Here is a 27,287-nt window from a genome sequence, read left to right as displayed (position 1 = left end):
TTGTTACAAATGCAAAACAACCACAATCCGGTGTAACAGTGGGGCTAGTAAAAGTAATTGCAGCGTGCAACACAAGACTAAAGTCTTATTATGGTGCCATCTAGGTTTAAAACAGACCTAATGGTGAGTTTTGATATTACCTCATTATTCACTAATGTACCACTGATTGAAACACTTAACTTACTAAATTCACAATTTCCCCTAGATATATTTCAGCTATTTAAATTCACAGTACAGGCAGGTTATTTTACTTGGAAAGGGAAAATATACAAACAATTAGATGGGACAGCTATGGGTTCCCCCCCAGCCAATTTCTACATAGAACATCTGGAAAAATTAGCTATCAACATAGCCACTCTCAAATCTAGTCTCTGGCTACGTTATGTTGATGATGTGTTTGCTATTTGGCCACATGGCCCAGACACATTGAATACATTTTTAGTGCATCTAAATAGCCAGCACCCTAAAATCCACTCTACAATGGAACTAGAAGCCAATGACTGCCTACCCTTCCTGGACACACTGATCACACGTCTTCCAGAAGGTTCCTTATCATTTTCGATTTATAGAAAACCCACACATACAGGGAGATGCTTACACAAACAATCACACCATCACCCTTCTCAACAATATGGTATCTTAAAAACACTAACCCATAGAGCCAGAGCAATCTGTTCCAATGACATTGCTCTCACTGCCGAACTTTCTCACCTACGACACACCTTCTTAACCAGTGGTTATAATCCCCATAAAATAGATAACATACTAAATGCTACCCAGAAATCCCCTCTATCTACCACGAAAGACTACAACAAAACTATCACCATCCCATACATTAAAGGCACATCTGAAAAGATATCTAGGGTGCTTAACAAACACCAGCTACGCACGGTATTTAAACCTTATATAAAATTAGCAACTCTCATTCGTTCACCTAAGGACAAATGCACTCCTTTATCACATCCAGGAGTCTATGAAGTGCCCTGTTCTTGCCATCAAACCTACTACGGACAGACAGGAAGAACTGTGGGCATCCACCTCAGTGAACACAAAAAATATATCCGACACTTTCGCTATGGCAAGTCAGGTCTGGCAGACCATGCTTTGGATACCCCTGCACACAGGATCAATTGGAAAGAAACAAAAGTAATGCACAGAAGCTTCTACAAGTCAGAGAGGTTGTTCCTGAAATCAACAGAAGCCTTAAAACATACTCCAAACCTTAACAAGTACAGCTGTATAAATCTACCAAAGATTTGGGAGACAGTCATCTTATGACCAAATTAATATTTATTACTTTTATTTTATTTAATTTTTTCAAACTTTCTAAGACTATCATATTTGGACTACTATTTCAAAATTTTGAATTTTTTTATTTTTATTTTTTATTTTTTTATTATATATTTTTTTTAAACCTAGATGGCACCATATTAAGACTTTAGTCTTGTGTTGCATGCTGTAATTACTTTTACTAGCCCCACTGTTATACCAGATTGTGGTTATTTTGCATTTATAACAAACTTTGTGTTGTGTGCTCTGAAGATGCTGGATATAATACCAGCGAAATATTAGCTTTTAAGTTAATATATAGTTATTTTCTTAATCATTTATGTTCATATCAAACCGTGAAACCTAATATAAAAATCCCCAAGTTAAAAAATGAATTACATCTACTTAAATATAAAGAGCCAACAGGCTTCATTTCGGCGATATAAACATTAATTAAATTATATTATTAATTATATTATAATACTAATTTAATTAATGTTTATATCGCCGAAATGAAGCCTGTTGGCTCTTTATATTTAAGTAACTTAATGAGTGCACCTTTTTGGACAACTCGTATAGCAGAGTATATAAGTGATTTTCGCTATACCCTTTGGTATTAATAATTTGGTCTAGCTACTCACTGATGAAGCCTCAATAAAGGCTGAAATCGGTCTGGGTAGTGACCTCCATACCATAATGTAATAACAGCATACATTTCCTAGGAAATGTGTTTTTACATTATGGTAAATACCAAAGAATAGTGACCAGAACTTTCCCCACCTTTGCAACGAGTTGCCCGCGTTTGTACTACGTTCTAGGACTACTTGCATTCAGCTCACGCTAGTATTCGCCAATACTTTTATAGTTTTTTATACTATATTCGGCATGAAACTCTCTGATTCCAATCTTTGAGTTTCTTATTCGGTTTTAAAACAATGTCGGATCTAATATCCCCTTAATTTAATTAATTACATCTATATCTCCTCCAGAGATTCTTTTTAAAAATAAAAACACCTTGCAGCAACTTCTATAGGTAAAGTTGATAAGACCCTGTATTACTAAAACGTTGGTATTTACGGTCTAGCTACTCACTGAGGAGACCTCAAAAAAGGTTGAAACCGGTCTCTGGGTAGTGACCCCACCCATAATGTATTGCAGTATACATCTTTTAGTGAGATGTGCTTTACATTTTGGGAAAATACTAAGAATAGTGATCAGAGCTTTACCCACTTTTACAATGAGTTGCCCTGGTGTTTTTAGACTTGAAATATGTTTCAGGTGCAAACTTAATTGTTTGCATAATTGGGATTAGGAGTCAAATAACCAAGCTTATAAAATTACCTGGTAACCCTAATATGTGTGTGTGTGTGTGTGTGTGTGTGTGTGTGTGTGTGTGTGTGTGTGTGTGTGTGTGTGTGTGTGTGTGTGTGTGTGAGATCATAGGCTTTTACTTGGTTGTTGTGATACATTTTAAAACATAGATTTAATGACTTAAAAACCGAGATAACTTATAAAGAATTTAATGAGAATAATACAACTAGTTTTGGCTTATAACAGCCTTCCTCAGGTATTCATAAAGGAAAAGAATAGTAATAAACATTGAAGTATCTAAAAAAACTGGAAATTATAGCTAAAAATAGCCACACATAATTGATACATAAAAAAACATATTTTTTCAAGTTGTTCCAACAGGCGTGCCATTGTTTATTGCATGTGTGGGTGCAGGCTCACGTGAACACCAATATTGAATAACTGCAGCATGGCTATCTGGGATGTTATAACTCAAATTGTTGTTTAAATGGACAGGGTTCAGTAGGATTTAACTCAATTCTACAATTTTTCTTTCAAACTCATCATCACAGCAAAAAATATTTTCTGATCTATCCCAGCAAACTGCGTTATCCATGACCGGATAACGCAGTTGCATGAGATCTTTTGTAAGAGATGTTTCTCTTATGCTCTTCTATACGTTGTTCAATAGATTTGTTAGTTTGTCCATCTCTTACAAAAGATCTCATCCAACTGCGTTATCCAGTCATGTTCTTTTTTCAAATAATCCTAATGATGATGATCAACAAAGCCACTCTGTTTGCTGGGATAGATCAGAAAATATTTTTCGCTGTGATGATGAGTTTGAAAGAAAAATTGTAGAATCAAGGGAAATCCTGCTGAACCCTGTCCATTTAAACAATAATTTGAGTTATAACATCCCAGATAGCCATGCTGCAGTTATTCAATATTAGCGTTCACATGAGCCTGCACGCACACTTGCAATAAACAATGGCACGCCTTTTGGAACAACTTGAAAAAATACGTTTTTTATGTATCAATTAAGTGTGGCAATTTTTACATGTAATTTCCAGTTTTTTTAGATACTTCAATGTTTATTACTATTCTTTTCCTTTATGAATAGCTGAGGAATGCTGTTATAAGCCGAAACTAGTTGTATTATTCTCATTAAAATCTTTATAAGTTATCTCGGTTTTTAAGTCATTAAATCTATGTTTTAAAAAATATATATATATATAAAAGGAAATTAAATGACTCTATACCGAGAATGACAAGTTTAATGTTAAGATACAACTAGTTTCGTTTAATACATCAACTTCTTCAGGTATCACAGGCAAAGAATTAAATAAAAAATAACAGAGACATGATAAAATAAAATACATTAACAGATCTAGCATAAAACACACAAGTACATTTAAAAGATAGGAATGCGTGCTTGAGTTCCAACTGACATTGACTACGTGCGAGAGCTGGCATGAGTTCTCCAGTATTGGATAGTGGCAACGTGTGCATCAGAGATATTATAGCTAAGGCTATTGTTAATATGAGATGAATCAAGCGATATTTCTCTAGATTCAGTTATTTTTCTTTCAAGTTCATCATAGCACATGTGGATTATTAGAAGTTAGTGGCCAGTCTATGAGGTGTTGGCGGCCCTCATCCGAGTTGATAGAGAAGAGAGCGTGCTGGCTCTGGTTCTGTTGTAGGAAATGTCTCTTTTGTGTTTTTCCATGCGTAAAAGGATGGATTTAGCTGTCTTGCCGTAGTATGGTCTGCCACAGTCACACAGAATCTTGTAGACTCCTGGATACTGAGTAGGGAGAAGTTTTATTTTAGGTCTACTAAGTATGGAACGAAGTTTAGGAAACGTAGTGAAGCAAGTTCTAATGTTGAATTTCTGGAACATTTTAGCAAGTTTTGGGGGGAGAGAGCTGATGTATGGTAACGAAATAAAAGCTCTTGGTGGAGAAGAATCTTCAGCAGCAGTTGAGCAGCGGACAGAGAGAAATTTATTAATCTTCTTAAGAGAGAATCCATTGTTAACAAAAGACCTTTTGAGAAAATTCGGTTCGTAATCAATTTCTGTTTCATCTGTAAGTAACGATCTGGCTTGATGTGCTAGGGTTGAATTTTTGTGGAGGGTAGTGATGGGAAGATGCGCTGAAAATATCAAAATCTCCATTTTTTGGAAACCCACTCACACAGACAGAAGTTTGGTATCATTTCAACCCTGGCACATCGAGCCAGATACCTATATTAAAGGCATCTCTGAATGTGTGGCAAAAATTATGAAAAAAATATCAAATCATTACTACCTATAAACCCATCAACCAAATTCACAACTTGCTACCTTCTCCAAAAGACAAACTCTCACCAATGATGTTTCCTGGCATATATGAAGTATCATGTTCATGTAACTTGTCTTACTATGGACAAACAGGAAGATCCGTAAATAAAAGTATTTCTGAACATCAAAGACCACATCCATCTTATCAAACCTAACAAATCTGGCCTTGCACAACATCGAATTGAAAATGTTATCCACAGGATCCAACGACAAAACACTAAGCTGCTTCATAGATACATATGTGAACATGAACATTTTTATAAAGAAAGTCCTGAGGCCTTACTTCTTAGACCTAATCTTAATAAGAATGACTGTCTCACTATTCCAAAAGTTTGGGAAATTGTTATCCTCAATTGTATTAAATAAATTTATCTGTTATATTTTAATTTAATTAGTTTTAATTTTAGCACATTAGGTTTAATCCATGAAACACAACTGTATACATGGAGGGATTCCAATTTAAGTATGTGTGCTACTATTTTTTGAATTCAATTCATATTGTTCAATCATTGCACTGATGTCTTATGAGACATAGGATGAAATATTTACGCAATAAAAAAAGTTATTTCTGTGGCACATGTGTTATTCTATAGCTACTAACTTTTTATAACTGTCCCTTCACAAAGCCATGCTGCATTTCCTAGATATATTTTTATCCACTCATTCCTGAATTCTTGTTTTGACCAACTTTTGAAGCACTTCCATTATTATTTGGGTGTCGAGGCTAGCTGGTGAAAGGACGTACTGTCGGAGAGCTCCTGAAAGATTTGTGATTTTTGTTATTTATTAATATTTTGTTAGAGTTAATTGTGTAATTTTAGTATATTATGGTAGTTTTATTAGTGTAGTTTGTGTACTAAAGTGTTTTATAACATAATCTATGTCGGGAAGTCGCCGCTAGAGGGATTCGTAGTGTGTAATGTTCGTGAAAGCTCCTAATAAGATAAGCATTATTTTCAGTTATCGTTGATAAATTTACTTTAATATTGCATAGTTTTGTTTGCCTTGCTTTGTTAGTATGTCTGTTTGTGTATTTTTGGTGTTTATAATTTATAGTTTGATAAAATACGTTACTAGTATGGCTCCAGTACGAAGTAAAATGGCGGCCAGTAATGATGGTTCGGCATCTTCTTTCAAGAACGGTAATGTAAAGAAGATGATTCAGTGTACTATCTGCGAAATGTACGTTTTGCGGAGTGCGATCAGAGTGTGGTTAGATGATAATAAAGGAGTGAATGTGTGTAGAAAATGTAGGGAGAATGAGGAATTGAAGTGTATTTCGGATCGTGAGTGTGATATTTTTGTCAAACTTCAGAATGAAGAAAATAAGGATATTACAAGAAACGGTGAGGTTGTACCAGAGAATTGTGAGAGTGTGAATGATAGTATTAATGGTTTTACAGAGAATAAAAAAAAAAGATGAGATAGATGCAATGAATGAGATCGCATTGTTGAATGGTGCGATACGAAGGGCAAAACAGCAGCTAGAGCGTATGAGCAAAAGTCGACTGAATGAACGCCAATAATAAAAGTATGACAGGAAAAATAGGAGTATGAGTGTGAACATGAACAAAATGAAGGATAGAGTGCTGTATGGAGACTCGTTAGTACGAGGTGTGTTAGTAGAGGATTTGACAAAATCGTACCAACCTGGTGCGACCATAAAGGATGTAACTGAGTCTATTAGAGAGCAAAAGGAAAGGGTGAAAGAAATGATTGTTGTGGCAGGTACGAATGATTTGAAAGGAGATAAAATGGAAATGATAGAAGACCTGAATGATTTGTTTGAGGTAGCAAAAGAAAAGAGTGAGAGAGTTAGAATGATTAGTCTTTTCCCACGGTATAACAGTGAAATGTTTAAAAGGAGGGCCATAATTGCGAATGACTTTATGCGTGGGTTATGTATGACGAGTGGTGTGGAATTTGTGGATGTATGGAGTGAGTTCGATGGGCGAAAGGATCTATATAAGATGGATGGCTTGCATTTGAATGGTTACGGTGTAAGGAGACTTGAGAAAGTGTTGCTGAATGTAGTGGATGTGCAAATTCAGGGAAACTAGATTTATTGGGGGGGGGGGGTAGATATACAGTCCTTAGGGAGGCAGTTGAATGTATGAATGAATATAATATGCCCGAGCGAATAAGGACAACAAATCAGAGTGGGATAGTTAATATAAGGCATCAAGGTAGGGTTGGGGCTAATGAGGGTCTTAAATTCATGTACACTAATGCTAGGAGTATTAGGAACAAGAAGAAAGAGTTTTTGGCCATGGTTGGCACTTCCAGACCACAGGTTATTGGTATTAGTGAATCATGGCTGACTGTAGATGACATAGCTAGTGGGATTGAATGTGATGGGTATAGTGTGTTCAGGAATGACTGGGAGAATAAAATGGGGGGGAGGAGTATTGTTGATGATAGCTGATGAGCTACAGCTAAGGAGAATAGAAGTTGAATTGCAGGATAGAGAAAAGAGCACATTTGAGGCCATTTGGTGCGAGATTGTGGCTAGCAGAACTAAATATACAATTGAGTGCTGCTATAGACCAGGTGATGGAAAAGATGGTGGTGACAGTATGCACAAGCAAATAGAAGAAATGAGTGGAAGGAGGGTAATTATTGTGGGAGATTTCAACTATGGTAGCATTGATTGGAGTAAGGAGAGGACACACGGGAGGAAGGAATTGGATTTTATGCGGTTATTAAGGGATAACTATCTGCAACAGCATGTAATGGAAAATACTAGGGGTCAGCGAGTGCTTAACCTAGTAATTACATCTGAGGATTTGGCTGTAACAAATATGACCACATTGCCACCAATTGGTGAGAGTGATCATAAGGTCTTGACTTGGGAGGTGGCTAAAGGTGTGGAATTTTCAATTAAGACAGGGTACATGTGGAATTATCGGGCTGGAAAGTATGACAAGCTTAGGAGTTTGATTGGTTCAGTGCCATGGCAGGTGCAACTGCAAGGACTAGAGGTTGATAGTGCATGGGAGGCAGTTAAAAAGTGTTTGCATGAAGCAATGGCTGACTGTATACCTAGAGTCTGAATAATAAATCAAGTAGGTGTTAAATGGATGAATAACACCGTTAAGCTTGAGCTGCAAAAAATGAAACAATTATGGAGGGAATTTATGGAGAAAGGTGACCGGCAGGCACATGAACGGTATAAAGCGTAGGCCAGAAGGGTAACGAGTGTGGTAAGAATAGCAAAACAGGATTACGAAAGAACATTGGCCATGCAGGCCAAAGAGAATCCTAAACAGTTTTTTAGATATGTAGCAAGTAAAAGGAAAAATGTACATGGCAGAATGATTTTAACGAATGCCAATGGTAGGGAGGTAACTGAATCAGTTGATATAGTTGAGTTACTGAGTGAGCACTTTGCAAGTATATATCATCCAGGTGGTGACATTGCAGAAACGAATAAACCAGTAGATTATACGGGAATTGTGGTGAATGAAGTGGAGGTGAGTAGTGTATTGCATAACCTCAATGTCAATACATCCATGGGATTGGATGGTATACCAGCTCATGTCATACGAGAAGCAGCTAAAGAATTGTCAGTACCCTTGACCATTTTGTTTAATTTGAGTCTCAGGTCTGGGTTAGTCCCCGAGGGGGTGGAAAGAGGGGAAAATAGTTGCACTGCATAAAGGTGGTTCCAAGACTGCTGTTGTAAATTACCGACTGATTAGCATATCAGGAATCATTGTCAAGGTCTTAGAGAAATTAGTCAAGAAAAGAATACAGGATTGGATAGATGAAAATGGGATATTGTATGGGGGAGACAGTATGGTTTTGTGAAGGATAGATCATGCCTCAGTAACTTGCTCACGTTCTATAACACAGTGACGGCTGAACTGGATAGGGGTAATGGGTTTATAGTGATACTACTGGACCTTGCCAAGGCCTTTGACAGGATACCACATGGAACCCTAATCAGTAAACTGGAGCAGATGGGGATAGATATAGGGTTGGTGAGATGGATAGGAGGGTGGTTGAAGGAGAGATACCAGAGAGTGGTTTATGCAGGAGTGGAATGTAAAAGACGGCTTGTGACTAGTGGTGTGCCGCAGGGCTCTGTTCTTGGACCACTGCTTTTCAATTTGTTCATCAATGATATAGGAAAGGATTTGAGAGGAAGTGTTCACTTGTTTGCTGATGATGCAAAGTTGGGTAGAGCAATTGTGAGTGCACAGGATGTCAAAATGTTACAGGATGATTTGGATAGTTTGGAGGACTGGACTAGGAAAAATGGATGTCAATTTAATGTGGCCAAGTGTAAGGTTATGCACTTTGGGGTGAAAAGAATAGCAGCAGTATATCGCATTGGTGGAACCATACTCCAGGAGATTGATGACGCCAGGGATTTGGGAGTGTTGGTGGATAGGGAATTGAGGTTTAGGGGGCACATTGCAAAAGTGACTAAAACAGCTCATCAAATCACTTGGCTTCTGAAAAATACTTTAACATGCAGAGACAAACAAGTTGTTGTTCCTCTGTATTGAGCCTTGATAAGACCCCATCTGGACTACTGTGCCCAGTTATGGGCACCAGGGTTTCTTTGTGATGGGGAGGAAGTGGAGAGGATCCAGAGATGAGTGACCAAGATGATAGAAGGTCTGTGGAATGAACCTTATGATTATAGGTTGAAGATTTGTGGGTTGCAGAGATTGGACGATAGGCGAAGGAGGGGGTGATATGATTGAGACATTCAAATTACTGAAGGGTTTCTACAAGATTGATCCAGAAGATATTTTTGAAAATATGACTGGTGGTGGGAGGACTAGGGGCCATGCATGGAAGCTGGGCAAGAGCGTGGTTGACAAGGGTGTTAGAGCTAGGTTTTTTACTTGGAGAGTGGTGAATGAGTGGAATAAGCTTCCAGAGTCTGTTGTGGGTGCTACGACCGTGAATGAGTTCAAGGCAAGGTATGATAGATACTGTGTCAATGTCGAATAGTTGTTCTTGACATGATGTTAGGGCCTCCCTCGATGAGTCTGTCGACTCCTTGGAGTTGCCCAGAACAATAATAATAATAATTATTATTATTATTTCATTATAATTTGCTACCACAGACTAAGTGGATAATGGGTGAATAACAATATGATACTCATAGATATCATATAACAATATGATACTCAAGGAGTATCATGTTATCAACCCATCTCTGAATTTTCATTTTGACAAACTTTTCAAGCACTTTTACCACTACTCCTGAGATACTGATTGGTTTTATAATTTGCTACCACTGACTTAGATCCTCCTTTATGACTTCAATGTTATTACATCTAAATCATTTTTCAAGATTTTGGAACAGGTTTTTTTTTTTAGTATTACTATTATTATTAGACACCTCCAGGGAGTCCAAAGACTCATCAAGGGATGGAATGATTTTACCCTCCTTTCAGTCTCTTGGGACTTTGCCAGAACTGAGACTTAAATTAAATAGCCTAGTAAAAGCTATTTGCCAGTTCTCCTGCACATTCTCGTAAAACTTGAGATGATATCCCATCCAATCCTATAGCTGTATTTTCATTCAGATTCTGCAATATTCTAAGAACCTCTAATTCACAACGTCTGTTGTCACATCAGTCCCGGTCAAGTCTGTATAACAGTATCTTCACTTAGTATGATATACTCTTCCAAAGTGGTTACAAAATGATCTACAAAATCTTGACAAAACTATTTGCCCTATGCTTTCCCATTAGATTTCTCTTCTCTGAATTACTGTGCCATCAGGCCTCTCCTGGCATAAATACATCACAACTATTGCATCCTCAGCTTCCAAAAAAACTAGGATTTCTCATTCACTCAAGATAAATCACAAATCTGCGCAGCTATTGGATACCGTTCTGACATCTGGAGTGGGGCTCCTAAAATCTCTCTCCCAAAATGCTTGACTCAGTGCAGAGGAGAGCAGTTAGACTGATAAATGACCCATCTCTTATCAACTCACTCCTCCTTTTACATAGACATTTGGTCTCTGCAATTTGTATATTCTACAAATATTTCAATGGGAAATGTTCATCTGAAACAGTATCAATAATTCTGCCCCCCTCTCTCTACTAAGCACATTGGAACACTTATAGCTGCTGTCCAACACACCTTGAAACCTACAGAACAAGTTTTTCCCTCCTCCTCCATCCCTGCTTCTGCTGTACTGTACCCCCCCCCCCCCCCCCCAGTTGACTGAGTGGTTAGCGTATCTGCTCTTCAGCCAAAAGGTTGCAGGCTTGGATCCTGCTGTGGGCATAGATGTTTGCGATTGTCTGTGGAAATACCAGTGATGGTGGTTGTCAGCGGTAGATGACGTTGATGTAGATGATGAAAGGTTGTGGTTCATTGTAGTTGGTGGATTGAGAGTTGTGGAGTTGGTGCATTCCCTCGATGAGTCTCTGGACTCCCTGGAGGGTGTCATGTAATAATAATAATAATATATATATATATTTTTTTTTTTGAAAATAACTTATTGTTCATATTGTTTTTTCACATCTGGAACCATTCTATTTTTTCATATGCACTGTATTCTTTTTTATACGGTTTTCATTTATACAATTTTTATGGGAACCAATCTACCGTGTAAATGAAGAATTGGATGTATACAGGCTTTTAAATCAAATATAAATAAGTTTCTCCTTTCCCACTCCACTACCCATACATGGTACTAATGTACTATATAAGTTGATCAACCAACCTCTTGTGTATGGGCCCAACATTTAACAAATAAATAAATAAAAAATCCACATATATCCCTTCTTAACAGAAAATTCTACATATCTGGCAATCTCCCAGGTCAAGACTGTGTGATCACTTTTTCCAGAGACAGCATAACTAGATTGGTTACTGTTAAGTTCTCTGATGCTATGATCAGATCTGTCACTCTCAAAACTCACTTCCCCTCCATTACATCTTGTCCCATGTAATTATCTCTCAGCAGCTGTATAATTCCATTTCTTACCCTCCCTGTGACCATTTCTTCCCCCCATCTATATATCCATAGTTGAACCCCCCCCCCACTAATAATTACTCAACCTTCACTCATCCTGCTAATTTGCCAGTGCATTTCATCTACATTCTTTCTTATTATCCCTGAATTATACCACAGCACCAATTATATATTTCATCCTGTTGGCCTCTATGTCACACCAGATAGCCTCAAATGAACAGCCCTCTGTATCCTTGTCCTTGTGTAGTGTATCTCGACTTTTATTTTATTTTTTTTGTTGTTGTTGAATGATTTGCAATTCTAATTTATTGCATAGATAATAATTACCAAATATGAATTAGCATAATCTAAATCTATGTACTTTGTAGATTATATAACCATGTAAACACAAAAATATAATATAAATTATAAGAAAACTGTTATTTGAAAACATTCACAAAATTAGAATAATTTTTAACTTGGTTCAAAATATTAGAATAATTCAAAAATAAATGCACAAAAATTACAGTCAAAGGGGAAACAACATGATAGTCTACTATAAGTAGTTTACAAAGTGTTTACAGAAGTCTTGGCTCATAGGCTTTACACAACTTTAGACCTAGTACAACCAAAAGAACAAGCAGGCTTTCAAAGTGGCTTTAGTACAAAGGATCATATTTAAGTTGTTGTACAACAGATTATTGAACAGTGTAATGAATATCAGTTACCATTATGTCTGCCTTTTATTGATTATGAGAAAGCCTTGGATTGAGTAAAAACTTGTACACTAGTTAAAGCATTAAGAAACCAGCAAGTAGAGGTGCCATATGCCAGGACCATCAAATCAGCTGCGGAAAAAACTGTGGAAATACAGAGAAGTATTAGACAGGGTCACACGGTATCTCCAAAATTATTCACAGCATGCTTAGAAGAAATATCATCATCAAATTCCTGCCATGTACCCTCAAGGGGTGTAGGTGTACAGGATATGATAGTACTACATGAAAAATTTACATCATCACTAACTTCCTATCTACAATTTTCCTCCAAATCAGTCTATTACTTGTCAAGACTCCAATATTATCATTATCAGATCTTATATTTCTATCGTCTAAGGCACTTCTACCGTATCACACAATCTTTCCTCGCCCAATTCTGTTTATGCGACCTGAGATTAGCTCTGCTAATGCTTTCCTGGATTCTGACAATGTCAAGTTCTTTCTTAATATCCTCGTTTTTAATATGATATTGCCATTGATGCCATCTGTTCTCACCTTTAATCTTTCTCGGGACTCTCATACCAGCATTGTTGATGCTGTTTTTTATTTCCATATTTAATTTACCATCTTCATTAAAAATCGTGCCTAAATAGCTGAAATGTTTTACTTGTTCCACAGGTTCTCTGTTCACAATGCAGTTGACGTTTTCAAAGATTCTGCCTATTTTCATTGTCTTTGTCGTTTTATTGCTGATCTTCATACTATATCTATTACAACAGTTATTCAATTTAGTCAGAGAATCTTGCAGACTTATAGTGGATTTATTTAGAAGTATAACATTGTCTGCTAAAGCAAAGAGCTGACATTAACATCTCCAATTTTGATATCATATTTAATACCACTTTCCTTCATAATGTGATCCATATAAATAATGAATAACAAAGGGAATAATGTACATCCTTGTCTTACACCAGATTTAACATTAAACTATCTTCTTCTACTTCCTTCAATTCTAACTGCTAACTTGCTTGATATAATGCTCCATTGACACCATATCACTGTAGCGTATTGAATAGCTTCTCTCTTGGCACCTTATCATATGCCTTTTCCAGATAGACAAATCTTAAATACAGATCTTTGTTATATTCCCATGATTTCTCAACTATTTCTCGTAAAGTGAAGATCCGATCCTGACAGCCTCTATTTGGCCTGAATCCAGCTTGTTCTTCACCAAGCTTTTCTTCCACAATTCTTCTCAACCGTTTCTCAAGTATACTTGCATAGATCTTCCCAGGAACACTCAGTAGGGAAATACCTCTGTAATTCTCACATGCAGTTTTATTTCCCTTTTTATATATGGGCACTATTAGAGCTCTACTCCAATCATCGGGAATTCGTCCCTCTGTCCAGGCTTTCTGAACTATGCAGTGCAGCCACTGTAAGACTTTTATAGCACCATACTTCAGCATTTCTGGTCGAATATCATCTACTCCTGCTGCCTTTCCACATTTCAAGCCTTTGATGGTTTTTTCCTACTTCAAGTATGGATATGTATTCCTGACTGTATGCCTGTTGAGTGTTTTTTACCACTGTGCTATCACTGTTTGTTTCATTTAGCAATTTTTCAAAGTAATTACTCCATACTTCAAGATTATCCTTTTCTCCCATTTCTCTAACTCCTTTTACAGCACTCTTTCCTCCATTTCTAAGCTTCTTCAACAATTGCCAGAATATTTTGCACCTTCTTGATATTTATTTTCTATGTTCTTGCCAAAATCCTCCCATGATTTTTGTTTAGCTAGTTTTACACAGTGTCTGTCTTTCTTACATTTGTCTCTGTATTCTCTAAGAGCACAAGCTGGTTTATTTGCCAGGAACTTTTGATATACTTCCTTCCTTTCCTTCACTGCCTCTTTAACTTCCTTTGTCCACCATGGAGTTCTGATATTTCTATCCTTGCGGACAACTTCACCACATGCTTCTCTAACTGAATCAATCAGGGTTTTCTTCAAGGCTTGCCACTGAATCTCCAAGGTTTGGTTCCTGTTCTCAAACTCTTTCATTTTTCCTTCAATAATCTTTGTGTATTTTAGTCTACAGTTCACATCTGAGGGCTGCTCAACTTTTATTCCCTTTCTTACATGTCATTCTTTTCAATATGAAATTCAATTTTACCCTGCTCAAGACTAAATAGTGATCACTTCCAATTTCAAATCCTCTATACACTGGTGGCCTGCACCAGGGAGAAAACATCACTATTCACAATAATATAGTCAATGAGACTTTTCTTATTCCTTGCCTCTTCTCTCTATGTGAATTTGTGCAAATTTTTATGTTGGAACATGGTGTTAGTAATAACCAGTCCATGTCCTGAGCAGAAATCCAACAGGTATTTGCCATTATTATTAGCTTTGCTCTTTTCTCCAAATTTTCCCAAAATATTTTTGTATGTCTCACAATCATTTCCTACTCTGCTATTTAGATCCCCAACAAGGACCAACCTTTCCTTTTTCATTGTGTCAGTTGCTTTTTCTAGAGCGTCAAAAAATTCCTCCACTTCTATCTTATTAGAACCTTCTGTGGGACCATAGGCACAAATAAGTGTCATTGTCCCGTTCTCCATTATCATATTTGCCAAATCATTCTACTTGAGACCGTCTGCCATTCAAGAAGATTAGCCTCATATTTAGTGTTGATACTATGGCTACTCCTTCTTTTCCTTGATTGTCATTGTCTGAATATAACATTTTGTATTTATTGCTCAGAAAGATCTCACCAGTTTTTGTCTTTTTTGTTTCAGTCACCCTGATTATGTCGATCTGGTACTTAGCTAATTCCTCACCTAGCGCCATTTCTTTGCCATTTAGGCTTCTTATATTGATAGTACCGATGTTTAACTCTGGTGATGTTGAGTTGGGGTGTGTGTTTCAGATTTGTTCCAGTAGCTGACTTTTCGCTGTTCATCCTGGTTCCCTTGCGAAAACAATGGGGAGCCTTCTTTAACCGTGCGGTGCCCCAGCTGGCATGAAATTTTGTCATGTTGTACCATCATTTTGCATTTTGGTTTAAACGAGTAAGAATGCAATTTGGTCAGCTAAATCCCAAATTGCCAGCCCATCCCCGTTCGTTCAGTATCCAGGTTGATACTCAACAGTGTGCACCACGAGAAGGTGAGGATTGGACATTAGGTCAGAAGCCCTGGTCGTTTCTCCGCATTAAAGGCTATGTGGAGGTCTCCTTTCATTTATACAACTTTGACCCTTAAGCACCCCTGAAGAAATATTTAAACTTTTAAATTGGGAGGAGAAGGGGCTGAAGATATGGAAGATATTTAAGCTATTTACACTTTGCAGATGACATAGTTATCTTTGGAGTTAACCTTGGACCATTTTGTCCATTTAGAAACATGTATAAGAAATTGTAAGAAATTTCAGTGTTCTACAACGTGGAAAAAGCCTATGATACAGCCTGGAGGTATGGCATATTAAAGGATTTGTTTAATCTTGATCTGAGGGATACCTTCTTGTTTTTATTAAGAACTTTCTCTCCAGTGGTGTGTTCCAAGTCTGGGTGGGTAGCACATTATCTGTACAATATCAACAAGAAGGGAGGGTTCTTCAAGGCTCTTTTCTTAAGCTTGACCCTCTTTGCTATTTACGTGAACTCAAGTACTGAACAGCTCCTCCCAAAATAGGCAATTGTCTTTATGTTGGTGATTTCGCAAGTTACTGTCACTCCTACAATATGTGGGTCATTAAAAGATAACTTCCATATGCAATGAATCATGTTTCTTCATGGGCTCTTTGTCCTGAATTCAGGTTATCTGCAGAAAAAATCATCTATGTACACCTGTTGGAAATGCACTCTTCACCTCAAACCTGGTTTAAGAATGGGACAAACTAGTATCCCTTAGTTCCATGGTCCAAGTATCTGGATAAGTGCAAAAAAGCATTGTGCAAGTATAAAAGGATAAGTGCAAATTGGAGTGCTGATCGATGTTCCTTACAGTGCATTTATTGTACACTTGTATGTTCAAAGCTTGAATATGGATCCCCGGTTTACATTTCTGCAAGAGAGAGAGAGAGAACATGCTGCAGTGGTTTCACTTGGTCTTTCATTAAGTTATCCATTTAGCTACTGGTACTTTTTTGCATATCATCCATTCAAAGCATTTATATTGAATCAAATTACCCCTCCCCCCCCACACACACTTCCTCTTCCCCCTTATCACTTAGGTGAAAATATATTTAATTATGCCCTAAAAATAAACTCCCTTCCAGATCATCCTGCATGAACTATTCTCTTTTCTCTATGTTGGGAAGTCCTGTATCACACATGCCAGACTGCCATCCATACTTTTGGTATGCATATTAAAGAGGCTATGTAAGCTATTGGCATGAATGCTGACAACATTACCTATACCATACAAAACAGCATTCTTCCATGACAGGCTTGTATCCCATCCTACAACCTCTCACCTTGTCAACTACAGAAGTCTGATACATCTTCAGCTGTCTACGTTCAATGCACACACTGACTAGTCCACTCTGATTTCTTGCCCAATCTATACTGATGTTTCAAAATCAGAGATCTCTGTTAGCTGTGTTGCCGTCTTCCCTAATATTACAATCTCTAACCAGATCCTACCCAATTGCAGTAACTATACAGCAGAATTTTATTCCATTCAGCTCGCACTTGTGCATATCAGAGAAGATTCCTACCAAAAGTGCATAATTTAAACAGACTCTTTAAGTTTTTTATAGGCTATCTCCTCTCTTGTGTATAATCCACATCCAATGCTTGGTGAAGTGCTTCCGCTCTTTCATAAAATGAAGTCCCTTAATTTCAGTGTTCGGTTGTGTTGAATTCCCAGCTACATTGGAATTAATGGAAATGCCATTGCTGATGCAGCTGCTAGGTCAGCTTATACTTTTTCAACCTACTGTTCGACAGCCCCTTATCCTGACTGCTATATACAGCAGGCGTGGCCAGCTTCATTGTGCACAAGGGCCAATATATGATAAGTGGTAGCGTCACGGGCCACAGACTTTTAGATAGAACTTAAATAAAAATAAACTCTGCATTTTTTCAAGACAATAGTTATATGTAATGAATTTCTATATTTGTTAAATCATTTTACTACTGAAAGAACAATATAAAATACTTGATTGATTTAAATATAAGTTAATTAAATTGAATTACATATTTCTGTTTTTTTTTTTACATGTAACACAACTTAATGAGAACACTGTGGCCGTTCATGTGCAGCAAGAAAGTCAATTTTCAACGATGATGACAATATTCGTAACAAATCCTGAAGGTGGTCATCAGTCAGTCTGCTTTTTTGTGATGATTTAACTGCCCTTATAGTTGAGAAAGTGCATTCACATATGTATGTGCTTCCAAACATAGATGCAATTCTCAAGCTAAAATCACTCAATGCAGGATATTTTTCCCTTGGTACCAGTTTCCAAATGTCAATGCCTATCACCACCCTTGACTGGTAAAAGGGGGTCACTTTGAAGGCCACACAACTCCAATTGAATAGTGTCATGCTGCTCTGAAATGAATTCCCTCCATCATCTCCCTGCAGGAAGGGAAATGTACCAAGTTTCTCTGACTAGGGTGAATTTAAAAACCTTCAGTCGACTTATGAACCCATCTAGGTGTCCAACTAAATCTGAGATTGTTTGGTTATGTCCCTGTAACTTCACGTTGAGTTCATTCATGTGGTGTGTGATGTCTGTTAGAAAGGCGAGTAAGCTGTTAAAATGAGGATCACATACTTTTGTGATTTCTTTGTTTGTCTTCTCGTGTTCCTCTAAAATTTGGTTTATTTCCTTTCTCAAAGCAAAAAACCCGTTTCAGACATTTCCCTCCGCTTAGCCAACGTACTCCTGTGTACAACACTAAATCGTCATATTCTGCCTCCATTTCTGTTAGAAAAGAAAGAAACTTGCGGTGTGTCAAGGCCCGATTTCCGCCCTTAATTAGATTCACACACTTCATTACAGTTTTCATAACATCCTCTATCTCCAGAATTTTACCACACAGAGTCTCCTGATGTGTAATGCAGTGCAATACAGGCAATTGATTCCAGCCTTCCTTAGTAAGCCAAATAAGCCTGTTTGAGTACCACACAGTGATTTGGTGACATCTGTCATAATAGCTGTGAGATTGTTGATGTCACCAGTGCCATTTCATAACTGCATCATAAATGTCTTGATCTTTGGCTGTGTTATGCAATGACTCTAATGCTATTAGCTCTTCATTAATAACAAAATCTTTGGAAACAGTTCGAATGAAAATTAGAAGTTGAGCTGTATCTGTTATGTCAATTTATTCATCCAGATCCAATGAGAAGCAAGCTGAATCTGTAATAACACTTTTTAATTTATTTATTATGTGATAACCTATTTCCTCGACTCTTTTTGTTAGTTTGTTTTGATAGTGGGACACTTTCAAACTCGCTGGCAATTTTATCTTCCCCAAATGCACATGCCATTTTCACAGAACAATGTTTTACAAATTCACCATCAGATAATGATTTTTTTTTTTGTTTTTTTGCTTTTGCCATCTCTGTGCTTACAAAACAACAATGCCAAGAGTGAGCTTTTTTTTGTATTGATGTTGGTTTAGTAAAAATAGATTTCTGAGCACTAACTGCACTCTTCAAATTACGTACAATTTTAGTACGTACTTGTCCAACGTATTCTTGGTATTTAGCGGCATGGTGCTGTATAGTGGCGTTTGAGGTTATATTCCTATGTGAAATTGAGATACTGTGAAACTGAGTCTCTGAAACTATGAGCAGAGCAAGTGACTTTTTATGATGTGTTACTCTGGAGCGCATAGAAATCTACTACTACAACTTGCACAGAGAAGCAGTAGATTTTATAAATTGAGTAATCTTTTTAAAGCAATTTTAATTGTGTGTTGAGAATATAAATTGTTTCTGCGATCAGAAATAATGAATATAACTAGTATATGAATCAGAAAATCTGCGGTCGAAACTAATAGCAAAATTGATAATACATATAATTTACTATAGTTTTTATCCTGCTGGATAAAAGAACAAGCTTTTTGTATTTGACCTGTATGGCATATGCTTTGGATTTGATGATTTTTTAGCACTTATTTTGGTCTGTATAGGTCTTTAGTATAGGCTGAGTGAGAAGCAGTAGTTTTGACTTGAGCCATTAAATATATGCCACTTTTTATCTTTGACTTGCTTTTGGCACATTTGCTACAGAAGACTTGGATAGAGGATAGGGGTTGCAGTGGATTGAGGAATGAAGGTCCTTGTTCAAGTAAGGATTATTTCAGTTAATTGATCAGAGCATGTGTTTAATCAGGGGGGGGGAGTAATTAGACCCTTAATATTGAATAGAAGTTCCCTGAGATTATCCCAGTTGGCACTGTTATACTGCCATAGTATGTGAGACTGAGAAAAGATCGATCTGTAATGAAGGAAACATAAGGTTTCGTGGTCATTGTTGTCAAGATGAGTGCAAGCATTTGCAGTATATTTGGAGGAAGTGCTCGTTAAAATGGTCAGAGAGTGTTGGTTAAATGGTCAGAGTGTTGGGAGGGTGATGAGAATACCAGATAATGTAATTATCTGGTATTCTGGTTGGAAGTTAACATAGTGTTAGATCATTTGTGATAGCAAATAATTTGGTTTCCCTCTGCTTGATCTTTGAAGTTTGGAAAAGGAAAGCCAGTTTAAGTAATGAACATTAAGGTCTTAAAGGAAGATAATCTCACAATTTCGGTATTAGACCATATGAAATCAACTCTCAGATATAATCACTGAGGGCAACATGGTCATCTGAATTAGGAGAGCAGTATAGGCAGCAAATGAAAGCTGCAAAGTGAGGCATGGAAATCTGGAACTAGAGATCATGTAGATTCCAGGTTTAATAACTTTTGGCAGATTTGATAAACACATGTTCTACCATTGTTACTGAAGGCATTATGCATTGTGTAATTAAGATAGCTAAGATGAACTATGGTTACAGAGGATGCTAGTTGGATTCTGTCGGGGAATAACTGGTTTTGATGCTTGTAGGTGGTGGCAGTGTATTATCATTAGGGTTGTATTAACACAAACATAAATTACATTAATACAAACATAAATTTTCGGGATGTTGATGATATGTAGGTGCTTTTTATTATATCAAATTTTGATGTAATTGTTGGCTTTTTTGATATAGTTTATTTTTTGCAACTTGAATTTTTTATATTTTTCTGAACAGCAAATTATACAATAACCACAGTAATTAACTTTAATGAAATGAAGGTACAGATATTTCCTACTCAAAATAACATTACATCATCAGTTTGCAGAAACAAGCAAATCAAAGAAACGGGAATTCAAGGTACATACAATAGTAATATTAATTGGTATACCGGTTGTTGTATGTACCTTGTATTCCTGTTTCTTTGATTTCTTGTTTCTGCACACTGATGATGTACTGTTATTTTCAGTACGAAATATCTGTACTTTCATTTCATTAAAGTTAATTACTATGGTTATCATGTAATTTGTTGGTTATAGTCATGCCACAGGTACCTTTAAAGATTAGTATTTTTCTGGTTATCTTTTTTTGTTGTTGTAATAATGCCTGAAATTTATAGAGCAGCAGCATGCTGTGGAAGTGAGTAACGTTCACACAACTTTACACAAGGAGTGTGCACACACTTTGTTTGAAGCATGGCTTTAGCAGTGCCTGCTGCATACTGCTGCTGTATTCTCCAGGCACAACCTGTCAGAGCAAGCAGCAGCAGAATTATTTGCTAGTCAGGGATGTTGCCATTTGGTTTGGCCGTGTGTACTATCTAGTGGCCAACTGCAGAAAATATGGAGGATGCTGGCACCATGCTTAATTCATTCCAGTTTGTTGAGCAAGCCCAGTAGGGCCACTATCTGCACTGCATGTGAGAAGAAAGCGTGGACAGAAATAGGCGACTGCTACTTTGGAGATGAAACATGCAAGTAGCCACTTCAACCTGCCCTGGGGAAATTCAAAATACTTTCAAGTTTCATGCAAAGAAAAGCCGGACGGACTGTCAGGGAAAAGACCACAACCCAGGAAACGGTAAACGAAATTGGAAAAAGGAACACATAATGAAGATTGCAACATGGAATGTGAGAAGCATTGCACACAAAGAAGAACTTGATAAACAACTAAACCAAGCTAACATATAGATATGTATAGTAACAGAAACAAAGAAAAAAACAGAAAGGTACAAAAGAAACAACTATATACAAATCTACAGTGGGGTAAAAAAAGAAGAAAGAGCAAAAGCAGGTATAATGATTATGGTACATAAATCCCTAAAGAACAATATTGTATATTACAACTATTTGAATGAAAGATTAATAGAAATTAGACTCAAGACATTAAGAGGCCACATAACAATAATTGGTGCATATGCACCAGAAGAGGGAAAAGAAGAAGACAGTAATATATTTTATAAAGAATTACAGAATGCCATAGATAAAACAAACAAAACTGACTATTTACTGCTAGCAGGAGACTTAAATGCCAGAATAGGAAACAAAAAATACAAAACAAACATAGGTAAATTTGGCGAAGATACATGTAATCAAAATGGTTGCAGATTGCACGATTTTGCCATTTAAAATAATATGAGAATAATGAATTCAATGTTTAAACACAAGGAAATACATAAATATACTTGGTCAGCCAGAGGATACAAATCAGTAATTGACTATGTTATCACAAAGTTTAAATTAGCAGAGTTAATTTTAGATGCAAGAGCATATCGAGGCTTTGAATTAAACTCTGATCATTATATGGTATCAGCAAAAATTCGTTTTAAACCAAAGTGGCTAAAAACACATACAATTGAAAATTCTTACCAGCCAAGCTACAAAATTTCTTCATTACAGGATCCTCAAGTTAGACTACAATATCAAAAATGCACAAACTTAAAAACTGAAACCACACATGAATCAAGTGACATAGAAGATGAATGGGAAAATTTGAAACAAATTCTCACAAAAGCAGCAACAGAAACCTTAGGAATAAAGCACAAATGGATTAGAAAAAGAGGACTACGAGACTGGAACAAAGAAATAGAAAATATAATAAAAACCAAAAAGGATAGTTACCAGAAATGGCTAAATTCCAAAACAATAGAAGCAGAAATAGAGTATAAAAGAAATAGTGCAATTGCAAAACGAGAAGTAAGGAAAAAACATAAGGAGAAAGATGGAACAATTTCGTAACAGAACCAGAAAAGGATTTATTTAAGCCACAACCCAAAACCTATAAAGTAATAAAATACATGAATAAAGAAATAAAAAAAAAGATAAAAATACAAACAATAGATTTAGAAAAATGGGTGACCTATTTCCAAAATCTCTGGACAGATGAGAACAATGAATTAAAATTTTATAAGACAAAGAATGACCTAATAGAAAATATCACAATGTTAGAACTGAAAAATATAATAAAGAAGATGAAAAATAGGAAAACTCTAGGAGAAGACAATATAAATATAGAACTATACAAAAATGCAGGTGAAAAATTTAATGAAAGACTTCTGAAATTTTTTAATATGGTTTGGATGTCTGGAAAAACCCCTAACTCTTGGAAAAAAGCACTGATTATTCCAATATATAAAAAAGGAAATAAAGACAATTGCAATAATTATAGGGGAATTAGCCTGCTGAATACAGGATATAAAATATATGCAGGAATATTAAAAGAGAAACTAAGCAGCATTGTAGAAAACAAATTACTAGAAGAACAAAATGGTTTCCGAAAAGGCCGATCCTGCATAGATCCAATTTTTACTTTAAAATTATTAATAGAAAAGAGAAGAGAATTTCAAAAAGAAACACACATGGCGTTTATTGATTATGAGAAAGCCTTTGACAAAATTAGTAGACAAAAATTGTTTAAAATATTAACCGATTTAAACATACCAAACCAACTTTTACAATCTATTCAAGAAATATATACAGGAAATAAAATAGCAGTTAAATTAGAACACACCTCAGAATGGAAAGATATATCAAGAGGGGTACGACAAGGATGTGTCCTCTCACCTCTACTTTTCAATATATATATATATAAATGAAATAATAACAATCTGGAAACAGCATAACCCATTTGGTATACAAATGACCCCGCAAATGAAGATAGATACACTACTATTTGCAGATGATCAAATAGTATTAGTTACATCAGAAGATGACTTACAAAGATCATTAAAATCACTAAATGATATCTCAAAGCAATATAATATGACAATATCCAAAGAAAAAACAAAAATAATGGCATTCAAAGGAGAAAACCCAATAAGAAGTAAAATAGTGATAGATAATAAAATACTAGAACAAGTAAACACTTTCAGATACTTGGGATGTGATCTATCATATGAAGAAGAAAAAGACATAGACACTAAAATATCAAACTTTGTCAAAGTAAATGGCATAATAAATAATATATTTAAGCCATCCCTGGTACAAAAACACACTAGAATCAGACTATATAATGTCTTGTCAAAACCAACTCTACTATACGGAAGCGAAACATGGACCATGAAAAGGAAAGATGAAAAACGAATTCAAACAGCAGAAATGAAGTTCCTCAGAAAAACAGCTGGATATACCAAGTGGGACCACAAAACAAATGAAGAAATCTTACAATCCCTGAAAATAAAACCAATTAATCACTACATAAGACAGTATAAACAAAAATGGCTTGAACATTTAAATCGAATGGACAACAGCAGACTACCAAAAATATTATACAGATACAAAATAAGTGGAAAAAGAAGAATCGGAAGACCAAGAAAGAGGTGGCATGAGACCGGAACAGGCCACATGGCCTAAATTCCATGTTAAGAAGAAGAAGTAGCCACTTCATGCTTTTAATAAGTAGAACAGTGGTGTTTTGCCAGGTGATAGAACTTATATCCCACATTGAGGTTTAGTTGGCATTTCCTTCATCTAGGAAAGATAATACTTATAAGGCAATAATATCACCTTACCAGAGCCTTATTTGTGGAACAGGCCATACTACAGGAAGGTGGGGTAGGTTTGACTGAGAGCAGATATATATTGCTGCTCTCAGTCAAGAGAAGAGTGATATATTATTGTGCATCACCAGTCTATTAATAGTCCAGTTTATCCATGCTAAATGCTTCAGGATATTTATGTATATACATATTTGCTCATATTTGATTGTCCATTTTTTTGGGGAGGAAGTGGTAGAGCATTCTGCAGACCATCCTTTGGATATTCAGTGAAATGCTTCCTCTGAAATTTTAGTTCATATGCATAAAAAGAGGTAATGTGTCAGAAATGTATAAGTTACTAAATGAGTTTTATAGAAGAGATGTAGAAATTTTTCATTACTTGACAGGACAGACAAGAACAAAGAGGCCCACCTAGAAGATGTGTAAGAGTAAGTGTGTAAAAATTTAGCATGGCATGAAGACTAGACTTTTTTTTGCTTGGAGAATAAGTGGAATATGTTGCTACAAGTGGTCAGTGAATGAGTTTAAGGTGACATGTGATAGGTACTGTTTAAATAACTGATATTTCTGTGGTCTCTACAAGTTTGCTATACTGAGAGTTGAATTAATACAGTTATTTATCCATATTATTATTACATAGGCATCTCCATTGAAATAGTTTGTTATAGTGGATAGTTTGCTATTGTGAATTTGTTTTACTATAGCATTTGCACATAGGGACTTTGGTTGGGACATACTTGTAATTTGTTATGGTGAGTTTGTTATAAAGGTTTGCTATATATAGTGAGAGTCAGCTTTTGACCAGTCCTGAATAATTCTGTATTCAAGGCAATCAGAAGTTTTCACCATTTAATTTATTCTTGTATTTTTATGAGATACATTAAAACAGTATCATAAAATTTTGTTGATTTTGTGATATGTGATAGCAGTTTTGTTTTGAACCTGCTTTCTTCAGGTTTAGTATATATTCTGAATAAATTTTTATAGCAGTAATCTCCATATATTTTCAAAATTTGAATATAGTGGTGGGAGTTATTCTTATAATATAAATTAGAGATGCCAAGAAATTATATTCTTGGTTTAATCCTTTATTAAAGGATTAAACCAAGTGTAAGCAAACAAAGTTTGTGCATGAAGTAACTTCATGACTGGGCTGCTTGTATATAGAAGTTAATGACTTCACATCAATTGCCTTAGTATCTCATAATGCAAAGCACATATCCTTATGGACAAGTATGCATTATGGGAAGGGCCACTTCCCGGACTACTTGGTTTCATCTTTCTTCTTGTGAAGCATATAATTCTATTGTTAATTCTGGCTACTTATAACTAGTATCTTATTACTTAAAGTAATATTTGTTGTAGTAAATTAAAATTCACTCAAAACTTTGCAATTTCTTATTCAATTTTTTTTTTTCCCCCCATAATTGTTTATAAATTATTTCTCTATAGCAGTGTGAATTTCTGGAATCATTTTGTTGCTTGCTGCATACCATTCTTGAATGTGTAGATTTTGAAACCCTTAACAAATCTGGAATCTGTAAGTTAATAATTCATCTATTTTGTTTGTTATAATTTTCCTTGTTACATTTTCATACTTAAAGTATTTTTTGCACACAAAATTACATTTGGTTAAATTAAAGCAAATGTTTATTAAATAATTTTTAAATACAGGAATACCTAGATTATTGCGGTTATTGTTGCTATGAAAAATTCCGCAACAATCGAATCCGCGATAATCTGGATAAATAATGCGTGTAAAATGGGTGATCATTGCCAAGAATTTTTGAAATCTATTAATTAAATTTTATATACGAAGTAAAAAAGAAGTGTGTTAAACATGGTAAAAAATGAAGGTTCATTTAGAAAAACAAGATTATTGTTTAATCTTTATTTATATATAAGGAGTACATACAGAACATACAATTATTCTTTTTTGGATAAAAATTGGTGTAGACTTGTCTGGTGGAATTTTTTCTTTCTTTTTTCTTTGTATAAAATTCAGTAGCAATGGCTGAAATTTCAATTTCCTGACGAACTTTCATTGATCGCTCGAGACTAGGTTTGCCGTTCAAGATTTTTTCTTTAAAATTTTCTGCAATTCTAAATATTTCATCCATTTCTTTGAGGGTAAATTCCTTCGGGGCCACATCGATTTGAGCATCGTAAGCACGTTTTCTCGAGGTTAATTAGGTCTTCATCATCCAGCTCCTTATCATGTGACTGAAGCAGGTCCTGAACATCGCCTTTTTCAATTTTTTTTAGTCCTAGATCGAAGACAAGCTTAGTTATGTCATTGATAACACGGGTTACTTCATTTTCAAATCCTTTAAAATCATTCGCACAATGAGGAATAATCTTTTGCCATGCCGCTCTCAGGTTGCTAGACGTTACTTCACTCCATGCTTCCTTGACATTCTCAATGCAATTTTTGATATTGAATGCCTTCCAGAATTCTGTCAACATCATAGCTTCATCTCTTGTAGTCTTTTCTATTGCTTGTGAAAAAGTTCTTCATAAATCGCATCCTTTAATATGCCTTAAAGGATGCTATTACCTGATCCATCGGCTGGATGATGGAAGTGATATTAGGTGGTAAATAAATAACTTTTACATTTTTGCACAAATCATTCAGTGCTGTTGGATGACTAGGTGCATTATCTAATATCAACAAGATTTTAAAATCAAGATTTAATGACTTGCAATACCT

General features: G+C 35.8%; 1 protein-coding gene across 1 annotated transcript in view; it reads left to right on the top strand.

The window, feature by feature from the left end:
- Positions 1-27,287, top strand: part of LOC150105437 (telomere-associated protein RIF1-like) — a 396,727-nt gene that overhangs the window by 354,465 nt on the left and 14,975 nt on the right. Inside the window, exon 20 of the mRNA XM_090393961.1 lies at positions 26,030-26,117. Within this exon, the coding sequence (XP_090250087.1) occupies positions 26,030-26,117 (88 nt within the window). The remainder of the gene's footprint in view (positions 1-26,029; positions 26,118-27,287) is intronic.

The sequence above is a fragment of the Typopeltis vanoorti genome, chromosome 6, assembly GCF_054136105.1.
Source record: "Typopeltis vanoorti isolate ZY-2024b chromosome 6, IOZ_Tvanoo_1.0, whole genome shotgun sequence".
Lineage (NCBI taxonomy): Eukaryota > Metazoa > Arthropoda > Arachnida > Uropygi > Thelyphonidae > Typopeltis > Typopeltis vanoorti.
The sequence above is the reverse complement of the archived record's forward strand: the minus strand, read 5'-3'. Positions and strand labels throughout refer to the sequence as shown.